This window comes from Lynx canadensis, chromosome E3 (genome assembly GCF_007474595.2).
Source record: "Lynx canadensis isolate LIC74 chromosome E3, mLynCan4.pri.v2, whole genome shotgun sequence".
Classification (NCBI taxonomy): domain Eukaryota; kingdom Metazoa; phylum Chordata; class Mammalia; order Carnivora; family Felidae; genus Lynx; species Lynx canadensis.
In genome coordinates, this window is record NC_044318.1 from 38,256,208 (window position 1) to 38,270,410 (window position 14,203).

A 14,203-nucleotide genomic window follows, 5' to 3' on the forward strand; every position below is an offset into this window, starting at 1 on the left:
AGGCGATGAGCTGACTGAATCGGAGGATCACAGTGAGTGAAGAAAGCCAACCCGAAGACAGGCTGCAGGATTCCATTGGCACGACATTCTCTAAGTGACAGAACTAGAGAAATGGAGACCAGATCAGTGATTTCCAAGGTCTGGGGTGGGTGTGAGGGCTGGAGCGAAGCGGTGTGGCTATGAACAGGACACAGAAGGGACGCTTTGGTGATGGGAATGTGCTGTGTTTTGACTGTATCAATGTCAATAACCTGGTTGTGAAACTGTCTGACAGGATAGCAAGAGAGCACCATTTGGGGAGACCGGCTAAAGGGACCCTGTGTTCTTTCTTGCAACTCCGTGTGAATACACAATCAACTCAACATACTAAGTTGATTTAAAAGTGGGGGAAGGACAAATACTGTATGACTGCAGTTACAGAGCGACCTGGAAGAGTCAAAATCAGAGACAGAAAGTAGAGGGACGGGTGCCAGGGGTGCCAGGGGCGGGCACAGCGGGGAGTTATTGCTTAATAGGGACAGAGTTGCAGCGTGGGAAGAAGAAATGGTTCTGGACGAGGATGGTGGGGACAGCTGCACAGCACTGGGAACGTACTTAACATCACCAACCTGTACTCAGAAACACAGTTAAGATGGTAAATTATACGTTACATGTATTTTACCACAATTTCAAAACATTTTCCAAAAAAGCACCAACTCCTGCAAAGACTTCCTACTGCGTGTGGAATAAATTCAGGTTCTTTCCCAGACCCTGGTGACTCCAGGTCCCATGTCCCATCCAGTCTCTTCCCTTTGCACTCTCCCTGCTCCCTTTCCTCCTCCCTGACCACATGACAGTCCCTTCAGCTTGGCAAATACAAGCTCTTTCCTGGTTAGACAAGTAATCGCTCCCAAGAATATTCCTGGCTCCTCACTCTCCCGATAGAGGCTGAGAAAGCAGTGAGCACAGGGGGGACAGCGTGGGCTCTGACACAACCGGCCGCTGGCCTCTGTCCATGTCAGCCCCCATCAGTAAGCGGGGATAGTAACAGGACAGTTCATTCGGCTGCTGCGAGGATCTCCTGAATTATTATGTGATTACATGGAAAACACTTAAAATAGCGCCCAGCACTCAAAAATGTTAATAATTGTTGTTACTATCACCTTGAGAACGAATGCTGAAAGAAGCAAGACACAAAAGATTGCATATTCTATGGTCGCATTTTACAAGAAATTCTAGAATAGAAAAACGATCCTGTGGCAATAAAAATTAGATCCGTGGGCAGGGCTGGGGGGCACAGGAGTACTCAGTGTCCCAGGAAAGTGACCGGGAAGTGCCTGGCATCTGTCACATATTTGTTAAATTCATCAACCTGTGTGCTGGCAATCTGTGCCTCGTGCTCTACGTCACTCTCTCCCGCACCACGTCACGGCGAAAGTGTCCCGTTTATTAACCTGTTTCCACGTGAGGCCACAGCTCACCGATGGCAGGCCCTTCGGTGCCTCACCCCCCTTTCGACCCCTGGCAGCTAGTACAGTGCCAGCGTGAAATTAGCACTCGATAAGCATGTGCTGGAGGCGTGAAGGGAGACGGCGGGAGAGGCAGAGCCGGCCCTGCCCTTCCTTCCGCGAGCATCGCTTGAACGTGAGCGCCAGAAAGGACCTCAGTGGTCATCGAGCACACCTTCCTCATTCTGACCTGAGAAAATGGAAGCAAACCAGAGTAAGTTATCTGCCCAAGGTCAGAATTAATGGTGGAAGCAGGTCTGGAGCCCACATCCTCTGGTCTTTCTCACTAACACCAAATATGGCTCAATTCACACGTATAGACATACTCTATAAACATTCACAGAATGCTCATAAAATATAACATTTTTAAAGGCATATTATTCTGAAAGCCCCGTTAACTATAAAAATATTTTTACAACCAGATCTACTTCATTCAAGCATTAAGTTGGGACTTGCACCGCAAGCGCTAATTTAAACAAATCTTTCTTGACGCGATTGAAATGAAATGGTAATAAGTTAATGGACATTCAAGTGTGTGAGCACGGACAATTATGAGGCAGGCTGTTTCCCCATCGCCCGGGATGCCGTTTACTGCCCGTACTTCTAAATTCAGATCACTGCTGCCAAGGCGTCCCGTCCCGCGAAACTGACCGGAGGTTGAAATATTGAACCTGTGAGCTTCGCATTCCCTGCAAAACACTTGCGAGCACGCCGTGTTTCCGCATTCCCGTCAGGTAGGCTACGACACGCAATCCGAGCACGAGGGCCCGCAATTAGGCAGAAGAATGGCACCACACAGAACAAGTTTCTGCGTCCTAATCTGATAACTGCCGACGTAAATCACCTCCTGGAGGTAAGAGAAATACAGCACGACATCGGCATTCACATTTCGCGTTGTGAGAAATAAAAGCAAACAAAGGACATATATCAAAACCCAAATAACACAGGACAATTTTATTATCAAATTAGACTGTATTTATAAGACAAGGCTATACTCATCTTTGACATGCAGAGATACCAAACTAACTGTGTGGATTCAGTAAATCAGAAAAATAAACATGCATTTTTTTTTTTGCAGCTTCTCAGATAAATAAAACCTGTAATTGCCTCTTCAAAATTCTGAGTATAACTTACTCTCAATTCTTTCAAAGTATTTTTGCCTTTCGAAGATATGTTTATACCCCTTCATCAATAACATTTTGCTCAAGGTTTGCTATGCTCTTTCGGTGAGGAAGTTTGCAGATATCACATGACTTTCCTTCACACTTCCTCATTCACCCAGACATTCCAGCAGTGTGTATCTGCGGGGTCAGACCCAGTTCTCAGAACAAGGAGGGCTTAGCCAGCCAGCACCCAGGGGAGGCTGACACTGTTGGAGAAGACGGTCGACACATGCCACACGGGGTCGTGACTCTCACCAGCTCACGGTTGAAGGTGAGACGCGAGAACGCTGCTGGCTGCCGGCCCGTGCCATGTCAGGGGGCACTGGCACTGAACCCGGGTGCGCCAGTCATGAGACTTCGCCTTTTCTTCTTTGTCCCACCCCCCACTTGCGAGCGCCCTCTTGCTTCTGCAGCTCCACTGCCCCTCTGCTGTGTTACCTGACACGGTCACAAGCTCCAGCATAGGACCTCACATCCTCGGGAAGCCATTCAGGTGCCGACTCACTCCCTGCTCCTGGGCAACATCCCGGTGCCACCCCGTCCCCTCCTTCACCTGGCTTGGCTCTGATACTCCAATGCACGGTCTTTTAGCTCAGCCAGAGTCATCCTCTGGGACCTGCGGCCACAATCATTTCAGAGATACGAGGGAACCCTCTGGGTTTCGCTCACTGGCTTGTGTGTGTCACACAGAGCTGCAGAGAGCTTTCAATGTCACGAACGCAGAGCCTCTGCTTCTTTGCTGACCTTGAGTCTGATACATCCAACCATCTCATGAGTGCATCCTCCTGACCATCTACTGTGCGCCTCAAACGCGTACAAAACAAATTTCAGACGCCACCACCAACCTCCCCCCAACATACACAAAACTTGTTTTGCCCCCAATCATCTCTCCAGTTCAGGAAACGGTAACTCCATCCCATCGGCTGCTCGGGCCAGAAGTCTTAGATTTTCCATGGCGTGCCTCCTCCTCCCAGACCTCACATCCAATTCGGCATAGATCCTATCGATTCTACGTTCAGAAGAGACTAGCATCTGACACTTACCACACCACTCGATCTGAGCCACCTCAACCATTGCAGCAAACCCCTAACAGGCCTCCTGGTCTCTGATTCTGCTGCCCCAGAGCTGCCCTATTCTGAACATAATTCTTAACAGAAGGGTCACAAGGAAGAGTGCATGGCTGCTCTGCTCAGATCCTCAGAGCAAACGCCAAGGTCCTCACTCTGGCTAAGACAACTGTTTCTAGGACTCAGGCTCAGCCACTTCCAAAAACTCACCTCCAGCCCTCTCCCTGAGCCCACCCGGGCCACGCCTCCAACGCACCGGCCATTCTGCTCCCTCACCTGCTCCTCTCCCTGATTTACTCCCAGGCCTCCTCCCTGACTCCTTCCGGTCTCTGCTCAAAGGTCTCCGGTTATTATCAGAGAGGGCTTCTCTGAACGCACATCTACAACAGCAACCCACCGGACCCCCCTCTCCCCACTGCATGCCCGGCTTTATTTTCTCCTCTCTGTTATCACCAGCTGGCCTATCACGTCTCCTTCCACTTGGAGACGGGCTCCCTGAGGACAGGGCCTTTCTTAGGTTTCCTGTGGCACAGCCAGTGCCTGGAATGGTGCCTGGCAGGTAGTATGTCCTCAGGATGTATTCGGTGAATGAATCGGGAGAAAAAGCCCAAACTGCCATCAGAAATGTGTGAGTTTTTCATTTGGCCTCATTCTCCTGTGAATGTGAAGCAGCTCACATCCACCTCCGGGACACTCACTTCAGCTCCTTTTCCGGGATGGTGATGAAGTTTTGCCGCTCCTTTTGCTACACGACGGAAGCCTCCTCACTCAACAAGTATGCGGTGTAGGAGCAGAGAGGCTGCTGGTGACAGGGTGCTGGGCTCGGCACACGGCAGCAGCCCTCTGTCTCCCACTGCCCCTCACCCAGTGCTACACAGACCTCATTTCCACCCCATCCCCCGCTAGGCCTCGGAATGTTGTAGAGCCTGTGCCTTAATTGGAAAACCATGTTTGCCTTCTCTTTTGTCAAAAATTTCTGAAGTTAGCGACTTACAGCCCCAACACAAGGGAATACATATAAATAACACCCTCACAGGCACGCTCAGGGCTACGTGGGCACGAGGGTTTGTGTAGGCCTGTGGCTCACGCCGACCTATAGTCACACCGAAGGCTGACGTTCTAAAAGGGAGAAATAGGAACAAAAGTAGCATATGCGAAAAATACATCAAAGACACGAAGAGGGTTTGGCAAGACAAAGTGAAAAGAAGGATCAGCCTGATGCAGACAGGCCTGGCACGGAAGCCAGAGGGCTACCGGTCAGCTACGTGCCCTTGGGAGGGCCATCGAGCATCCCGTCTGCAGTCTGCGAGCTCCAAGCACAGCTGACGGCAACAGTGAGGATCAGGGAAGATGTGTTTCGAGAAGGTATCCAATAATTAATGGCCGCTGTTAAAATTGTTACTAAGCCATCCAACAAACTTTTCAAGTCAGGAATTATTGTTAGAATTGTTGTTTCCCTTGAAAGCGAAAAAAATTAAACTGTAAGCCGAAAGCTCACATTTTGAAGATCCCGCCGTAATCCCGCCGTTAACAATAAGGGGGTGGGGTTGGCGAGACCAGGCTCCTCCTCCCTGTGGCCAAGGACCACCTTCCCCTCCCCCTCCCCAAACCCATGTGGTGGAACGGACCACAGATAATCAGGTTACAGCAGGTACAGAAGCTTGACCTGTTTCAATATGAGTGAAACGCTCTGAGCCAAACATTTGTTTTTAAATGACACCTTTGGTGACGCAGAACAGATCTAACGCCATCTGACTTTTGTCTGCCAACCATCCAGACAGGGGCCCTGCAGAAATGCCCTTCCAACTGCCATGCAAAGCCGAACTTTCTATCTCCGAATGATGTATAAACTCGCAGAGAAAACCACACACATGCTGATTTATGATGTCCTGCACAGCAGGTACTTAATAAATACGGGGGTGATGATGAGGTGGAAAATATGAAACTTGAAGGGCCTTACAAATGTGTAAATATCCCTAATCAGCCTCATCTCATCTCATCTCCTAAAAAAGGAATCAGTGGCATATTATTCTACTGACATTGGAGATTCATCAATAGCTTCGCAGACCATTTGTTTGATGTGACACCAAGTTAAAACCTACTTAGCATCTTTACATCATTAGCTCACCAGGAATTCAAGAGTCTTTGGCAAGAATCTGCAAGTAAAACAAGAAAAGCTTATCAAGTTAAGACTTGTTATTTCACTCTACCTCCTTTCATACTTCTCGAATAAATGCCGACATCTAGACCACAAGTCAAAAACGAATTGCCAGACGGCGACCACCGCGGGCCGTGCCCCCATGGACATGAAGGGAAGCTCCAGTGTTGGAGAAGCTTAATTTGATCCCCTCATCCTCCCTCACACCTCCTCTTCCCCAGCATTCTTCCCAAACTGGCCCAGCCATGCTGGGCTCAATGCTAGAACTCTCCAGAATATTTTGCCGGAGTCCATCTCAGCTGCTTTGTGTTCAACCTAACAGGTTTCTAAAAGAATGAAAAATTGATCCCTGTTCTTCATTTCACCAACCTGAAGAGGCATTTGCTATCAATGGAAGCAATATAAAGTTGGACACACAAGCAACTCTTCCCAAAATAAGGAAAAAGGAAAGCAGGTTCCCATTTTCTAAGGTAATTAGAATTTTTACTAACATTTTTTTTTCATTTAAAAAAATTTGTTTAATGTTCATTTATTTTTGAGAGAGAGACAGACAGAGACAGAGCTTGAGTGGGTAAGGGGGAGAGAAAAAGGGAGAACAGAATCCAAAGCAGGCTCCCAACTGTCAGCACAGAGACGGATGAGGGGCTTGAACTCAGGAACTGTGACATCAAGACCTGAGCTGAGATCAAGAGTCTGATGCTTAACTGACTGACCACCCAGATGCCCCATTAACATTTTTAAGTGTTGTGTTGATACATTTCAACAGTCTTCCTGTTTCCAATAACAACAGTAGAAACATTTGTTAAATGGGATTCAGAATGGCCTAAGGTCAAGCAGGTTCAGATGCCCGGCTGGGAGAGCATGACAGCTGGCCTAGAGAAGGGATCCTGTGGATGGGCAGGCAGGGGAGAAAGCAAGTCTACACCCCACAGTGACTTTCAGAGTTACATTTAAAACCTACTCAGCAAACTGTGTATTTTATATATAGATAGGTAGATAGATAGATAGATACACACACACACACACACACACACACACACACACACACACATACATATATATCCTTTTTGGAAAGAACAGAATAAAACAAAAGCATTTTCTTCTCATGAATCTTTGTATGAGTGCAACCATCTGATGGTGTAAGTACTTGACTTTTAGCCCAAGCTTATAGCATTTCAGGATTCTTTCAGAAATGCTCATCCCTGCAGTGTTTATATTTGGTATATTAACTTTAAATTGTACTGCAAAATGCCCACTTATGAAATATATATGAAATGTTCTCTTTTAATCACTTAAAGCTCTAAATGAAGAAAATCTGTTTGGCATTAGATAAATACCTTGAATGCAGGATAGGCAGGAACACCTTGAAATAATGCTTAACTAATCACAAAGCAGTATTCTGCAATAGATGCCGAACCACTAATTAGACGAAGGGAAATAAAACTGTCACGGCAGGATAAAAGGATAAAGAGAAATAAGCAGTAATTACTGTTTTATCGTCAGAGAAAGTGGTATCGAACATGGTTCAGTAAAAAGAGGGGAAAAAACCCCCACAGCTCTCTAAGTAAATACCGGCACTCATTAAATTAGCACTCGGAGCTAAACAACTCAGGGATGACAATATCTTACAAAGCGCATCCAGAAAGGGAAAAACGGACCACAACGACCAAGTAAGGATGCTTTACTCAGGGCGGGCGGCACTCTGCAAACTAACTTTATGGGATGACGATTTCCTCAAACTGCCGAAACATTTCCCCGCCAGGTCCTCAAAGAGCCACTCACCACGGGCTGGGGAAGGACTACGCGGCCACATCGTTCTTCTCAGGGCTTAATCGATACAGTGAACTTCATTAAATGATACATAAATGGTGCCAACAAGCGCGAAGAGTTGTATTTTAAAGTTGGAGCAACTTACATTCTGCTGCTGGGAACGATCTTGTGCCCTTCTCTAAACCACGTCACCTGCGGTCTGGGGCAGCTGCTGATGGGCAGGAAGTCGAGAACTGCTGCGTGTCCTTGAGAAACCGTTTTCCTCTGGTCCGTATCCATGAAATTTCCCATATCTGCAGAGAAAAATCAGACCCTTTGAGTTCTAGAAAACTACTTTGTGTGTGGGGGGGGGGGGGGGGTGGAGGGTCCAAGATGGAAATAACTACGTATTACAGCAAAGTCACCACCGGTGCTTTAATTAAACTATAAGACAAGAAGAGACTGAGCAGCAGTGCTGACGAGGGCAGATCTGGTGGGGAAGTGAAGCGGGAGGCAAAGCCACGTGCCTCCAAGGTGCCCACGAAATGCATTCATCAGCAGAACTTCGTGGTCTCTGTCGCTGCGACAACGCGATGAAATGTTTGCAACTGATTTGAATTCTGGAATAAACTATGGAGAAGCATCCCACCGCCACAGAGACCTTACAGTCGCCCTTAGCTATCCGCCGACTCCCCAGTTTCTCAAGCTAGTTCCGCCCAGGCAGCCACCACTGCCCAGTTCACTTTCTCCTTCTTTCCGTTGCTGGGGTGACTGTCTCCCTAACAGATCTTTTGGAAGAGAGATTTTTTTTTCAACCACGAACTTGTTTTTACAGGGTTCTCCAAACCCCATACTGTTGACTTAATTAGGGACAGGTAGGCTCTGTTGCAGCCTCTTGTGCTGCTTAACATTTTTAAGAAATGGGGTCACAGGAAAAAACGAAGTCATTAGAATGTGGGCAGAGGACACCAATTTTTAAATTAGTAACATTTGAAACTTTTGAAAAATGTCTATGTTAGGATTAGAGACAGATACACGTGTATACACACAGATTTGACTTATATGCTTTTTGTCTCCATGTATTTAATTTGGCATAGTCCATAGCAAATCTATATTATCAATGGAATTTTTAGTCAGAGGAAATTATTTCCTATGTAATAAACAGCATTTAATATTCTAGGAGATGAAACAGAGGAGGTGAACAGTCACAGTTATTTTTAAAGTGAAGCTCGTTAACAAAAAGGAGGAGAAAAGAAAGAAAAAAATCTAAGAGCCAAAGATAAATTTCTAGAAACAAGGATATAAATAATTAACCAAGAAAAAGTCCAAAATTTAATTTCATTCAATAGAATTTAATACATTACCATAAATTCCAAGCTGTTAACTTATTCAAATATGTTTGGGGTATTGAACTGAAATTCATATTTATTAATTATGTTTTCAATTATTCAATTGAATACAAGTTCCAAATTATCCTGCAGTAAGATTTAGCTGAGTGACTTCACCACAATTCAGAAAAGTTAAGCCTTCCTAGTAATTAAAAACATAACTAAACGTGTAGAGACAGAAGAGACGAGTAACTAGAAAGTGTTTACTGTCTTTTTTGGTTGGCACAGCCCAGTTTAGGATCTCTCGAGTTCTCTCAAATCCGTTATAACGTATTAATACGTAACTTAAAGTAGCATAACACTTTCTGCTTTCTTTTAAATGAAGAGGCATTTCGGTAGTAAATTCAAAATGTAATAAAGCTGACAGGCCGTTTTAGAAGGACCCTACCTTGCCAGGTTTTGGACTAGAAAAGTATTAAGTGCTTTGTGCAGACCAGCTTGTCTCTCCAATTCCTGCTAACGACGTGCAAACTCCCTGCATTCTGGTATCTCCCCTTCAGTTACTTGCAGAAGCCGCATTCTCTAAAATGAGTCTTGCCCACAGAGGATGCATCAGGTCCCCAACAGTAATACCTAGGCAGTAATACCGTCTAGGACATTACTATCCGTGTATTTTTTTTTTAATTTTTTTTCAACGTTTTTTATTTATTTTTGGGACAGAGAGAGACAGAGCATGAACAGGGGAGGGGCAGAGAGAGAGGGAGACACAGAATCGGAAACAGGCTCCAGGCTCCGAGCCATTAGCCCAGAGCCTGACGCGGGGCTCGAACTCACGGACCGCGAGATCATGACCTGGCTGAAGTCGGACGCTTAACCGACTGCGCCACCCAGGCGCCCCAACTATCCGTGTATTTTTTATCGTGGAGCTAAAGGATTTCTAAACAAATTGCTGGAAAGAACTGATTATGAACTGAAGAAATTTTATCTAATTGGGTTTAATTTTTTATTTGAAAAACATTTGAATCTGAACATAACAATGATAATAAAAGCCACGAGCAGCTAATTCATAAAAGAGAAGGCATCCTGTTCATTTTTTATGTCTTTTTGTCCTCCCCAGTGCCTGACAGAGCCCCTGACGGGTGAATTTTACACAAGTGCTATTTGCCTCATTAGCCCCATCACCATCACTGGGCCAGCTACACTGGCTACTTATCTCCCAACAAATTTTAGCAATGACCCTATCCCAAAGAGAATCTAAGACACAGTCTCAATTCCCACAACAGGTAACAGTGATTTTGATGGGCATTCCCCACAGACACTTTGTTTCTGTGATTCATCACTTGGGGACTTTTCCAATGCACACATACATGCGACTTGAACTTCTGATCTTCTCTGCAAGAGAGCTCCCATCCTGTTTCGCACCACACAGCGGTAAAACCCAGCGTCAAGCCTCTGTAAGGACGGGATAATGTACCTGCCAAACACCAAAAAGAAGTATTAATGGTTCTGTGTCTAGAGCAGTTCTGGCACCACATGTTGCAAGTGCTCAACAAGCATTTTTGGTGAACCGTCTATGCAATCCTTCCATGGCCAACACGCTTACCCCAGATGCAAATTACTTGTGGCATTACATAATCGATGTCTGTCTCCCCAGCGAGGCGGTCAGTGGCACAAGCAACCAGCCTCTAGACCTGCCTGGTTCATGACTGTGCCCTGGCACCCAGCACGATGCCATGCATGGAGTACTTATCACACACAACTAGCTGAACACATGACAAATGTGAAACAGCTGAAGGTCATTACATGTAAACTAGACCTTTCAACAAAAAGTGTTATAATTCTATCAGAATTTCTAAAAGTTATTTCTAGAACTGGAAACCATCTTTATATAATGTATTGTGTCACTCTATATAAAAATTCAAGCAACACTTTCAGGATGAGACACGGGTGTCATCGAGGCAGAGAGCAGGGACACTCAGTGTTGCAGACCACCCCCCCAACATAATTCACACACTTCCCTTGCCCACTTCCCCACACACGGTCTGACATTAACTTTAAAAACATTTTGGATAACTGAAAGGTGGTTTCACTTGTATTTTCCATTGTTGTGGCTGTAAGCAATCGTCATCCTTCAAATCAAAGTGTTTCTAAAAACTTCAGTAACATTTCATAGAAAAAAAATGTACTTACAAGATACAGTTTCCATAAAAGCCCTGCTTTAGGTTTATGGTTAGTTTTATAACTTAGGATGTTTTGAAATCCATAAGCAAGTAAGATTTATAACGAAGGACCACTTGAAGTGAGTTTTACAGCTCTGGAGCCCCAACCTTTCACAATACCTGAGAGACTACACTAACTGGTTTCTAGGCCATGTTCACAAACAAACCAAGAATGAGGCTGAGTCCTGGCTACTTCGTACACATGGGAAGGTGCGTACTACAAAAAAGAAAACAGAGAGCTAAAACCCAGTCTTAATGGTAGCCTATCTTCCGAAAAAGAGAAAACTGAGCGATGCTATCCTTCATTACAGAGAGGTTCCGTACATAATTATCATCAATTTAAAACTACTTCTCCTAACAAAGGATAACCAGAAACTTTTAAAACTCAGATAAAAAGCACCACGTATGGTAGGCTTTCTTGGCTCAGTTCCTAAGCATAGCTTGAAATCACTTATATTCAACTGATTGCTCAACTTTTTATTCAAGTATGTCCAATTAGTCAACCTGAAAAAGGAACTTAAAGGCCTAATTTTTAAGTGAATAAAACACTTGGACAATATAGGTAATTCAGCACTAAGCAAATATTAATCAAAGTATGTTTTCCCTCTGATAACCATCTTGACAGTCCCATGACAAGATTAATAAAATCTTCTATGAAAAAATATCGCTGAGTTGTAATCTTCAAAATTTTATTCTATTCTGAGGAATGGCTCATCTCAAACACAAAATTAATTAGTGTGGATAATCAGAGTAAGATCAAACTGAACACAAAGAGTCAACGCCATTTATTTAAATGACAAGTCAAGACTGGAAGGATGAGCAGCTTTGATGGTTACATAACTGTAATTATAATAAGGAGGGGTTTTGAGATTAAGTTGACACACAAAGCCAACATGGGTGTTTTGAAATGAAATAACACGAGTCACAGGAGCACGTGTTTGAAAAAAACCACACGCACAGTGTCACCTCTGCAACATGTCCGTGATTATATAATTGTTATCCATTCCATTTTCTCTCTCTTGCGGGGTCCTAAATAGATTTTAAATTCTTATGAATTTCTACAGTAATCGTATGTACTAATGCATGAAAATAGCAGTGTTTTCAAACCACAGGGAGGAGCAGATACAAAATTGAGTATTAGGCATATGCTGTTCCGTACCAACTCTTTAGTCTCATGTCTCGCCAGGGAAAAAATATACAAAAAGTTGCAAAGTACTCCACCTATTACAGGAATTCCTACACAAATTATGTTCACCTAACAGATGGGAATATTCACTGCAAGCCCATTGTTTATAAACACACATTTTTAAGCAGAGAAAGTTTCCTGGCTCTTTAGAAGAAAGTATGATAAAATCTTAGCACCATATGCCACCAAAATATAGAAAATGCCTGCTCCTATTTCAAATAAACACAGCAGGGAATGTTTGTATTCACTGGATAAAGGCAGAGTTTCTACTAGACTAACAGAACATTTTCCAGGGCCAGTTCGTTATCAGGAAGAGCAAATTAAAGAAAATCAAGCACAAAATGACAATAAAACCAAGGGTTTAAACGTCCATTTCTGCTCAAGTAGGAGAATACCTCAGTTCTGAGCTGCCTCTCAGGATGGGCCACATGACCCACCTCAGGGTTTCTCTAACAAGCAACCTGAGCTCCATTTCGGCCCGTAAACAATGGCCTGACTAGCCCTGCCTGGAGTGAATGTGTGACCTGGTTTGGGCTGCCTAGGATCTAGAGCACTGTCCTGTGTTTGGAGAATTTTCCACTCTGTGGGTCTCAGTGGAGGCAGACCCCTGGACACACGTACTCTGGGTCTTTAGACCTGAGGCTGAGGAGTGGGGCTAACGGAGAAGCGGTCGGATGGCATCGGTGCCGGGGCTCAGCAGAGCCCTGGACCAGGGGCACAGCGCGGTGTCCAGTGCCAGTCGGGGCAGAGGCTCAAACAACGGCATCCCGGGCCCAGTGGGAGCAGCGGCAGGAGCCCCGCGGGGAACGGCTCCCGGGCCGATTTGGCTCTGAAGGCTCCTTCAGTCTGCCGGTGGTTCGGGGACCAACCCGGCGTCCAGGCAACAACTTCCTTTTCCATTTCCGTCAGAGAGAGTTTGCCCCCGTGGCTCGTCCTAGAACCCCCCAAGGCCTACCCTCCAGAGCACAGCCAAAATAACCGCGGCTGGAAAATCTTTTCACGTTACCAGGCACTCACCGTGGCCACAGAAAAGCCTAAATAATGCCTCTCGCAATCCTCTCTTTTAGAACTCATGGCTTCCTGGCAAACCACTAAGAACCATTAGGCGATAAACAATCCCCCCAAAACTGGGACAAATAAACCTGTTCTGAGTTTTCCTGAACGTGCAGCGCTAAAAGCTTAGAAAGTGTCTGACAAAATGCTGCCTGGTTGTAGACTGGCTACTTGCTGTTGAGCGGTTCTTCCAACAACAGCGAGCTACTCTAAGGACACAGGTCTAACAGTCCCACCGTGGTTCAGAATAGCGAAGGCACATCCGCACTTCTCCCGCTGAAGTCAGGTGACATAATTCACAAAACAGAACTCTCATGCCCATTAAAACTATATCTAAGGCACAGGGCGCTGGCATAGCTCAGTCAGTTAAGCATCGGACTTTGGTTCAGGTCATGATCTCACAGTTTGCAAGTTCGAGCCCCACACCAGGCTCTGTGCCGTCAACTCAGAGACTGGAGCCTGCTTCGGATTCTGTGTCTCCCTCTCTCTCCACCCCGCCCCTGCTCGCACTCTTTCTCTCTCTCAAAAATAAACAAACATTAAAAAAAAAAAAAAAACTAGATAGAAGGCTCTTTTCTTTGAATGGGGGTCTACATTCATTTCAGGCCACTTCAGATAAGACTATCCCCCACAATTTAATTTTTTTATGCTGGTATAAAAATATCTATTTTGCATGAAAATAAACAACCAAGTTCTATAATAAACTTTCCTATCTTGGCCCAAAGCCCAATCTTATTCAAAGTGGGAAAAAAAGGTCTGTAAGCCACTTATACCTTTCTTGGGATTACTTTCA

General features: G+C 45.1%; 1 protein-coding gene across 1 annotated transcript in view; it reads right to left on the reverse strand.

Moving 5' to 3' along the window:
- Positions 1 to 14,203, reverse strand: part of LOC115503971 (protein sidekick-1-like) — a 351,671-nt gene that overhangs the window by 329,981 nt on the left and 7,487 nt on the right. Inside the window, exons 2-3 of the mRNA XM_030300558.1 lie at positions 10,320 to 10,426; positions 7,791 to 7,938 (exon numbers count right to left, since the gene is read on the reverse strand). Of these exons, the coding sequence (XP_030156418.1) occupies positions 7,791 to 7,938; positions 10,320 to 10,426 (255 nt within the window). The remainder of the gene's footprint in view (positions 1 to 7,790; positions 7,939 to 10,319; positions 10,427 to 14,203) is intronic.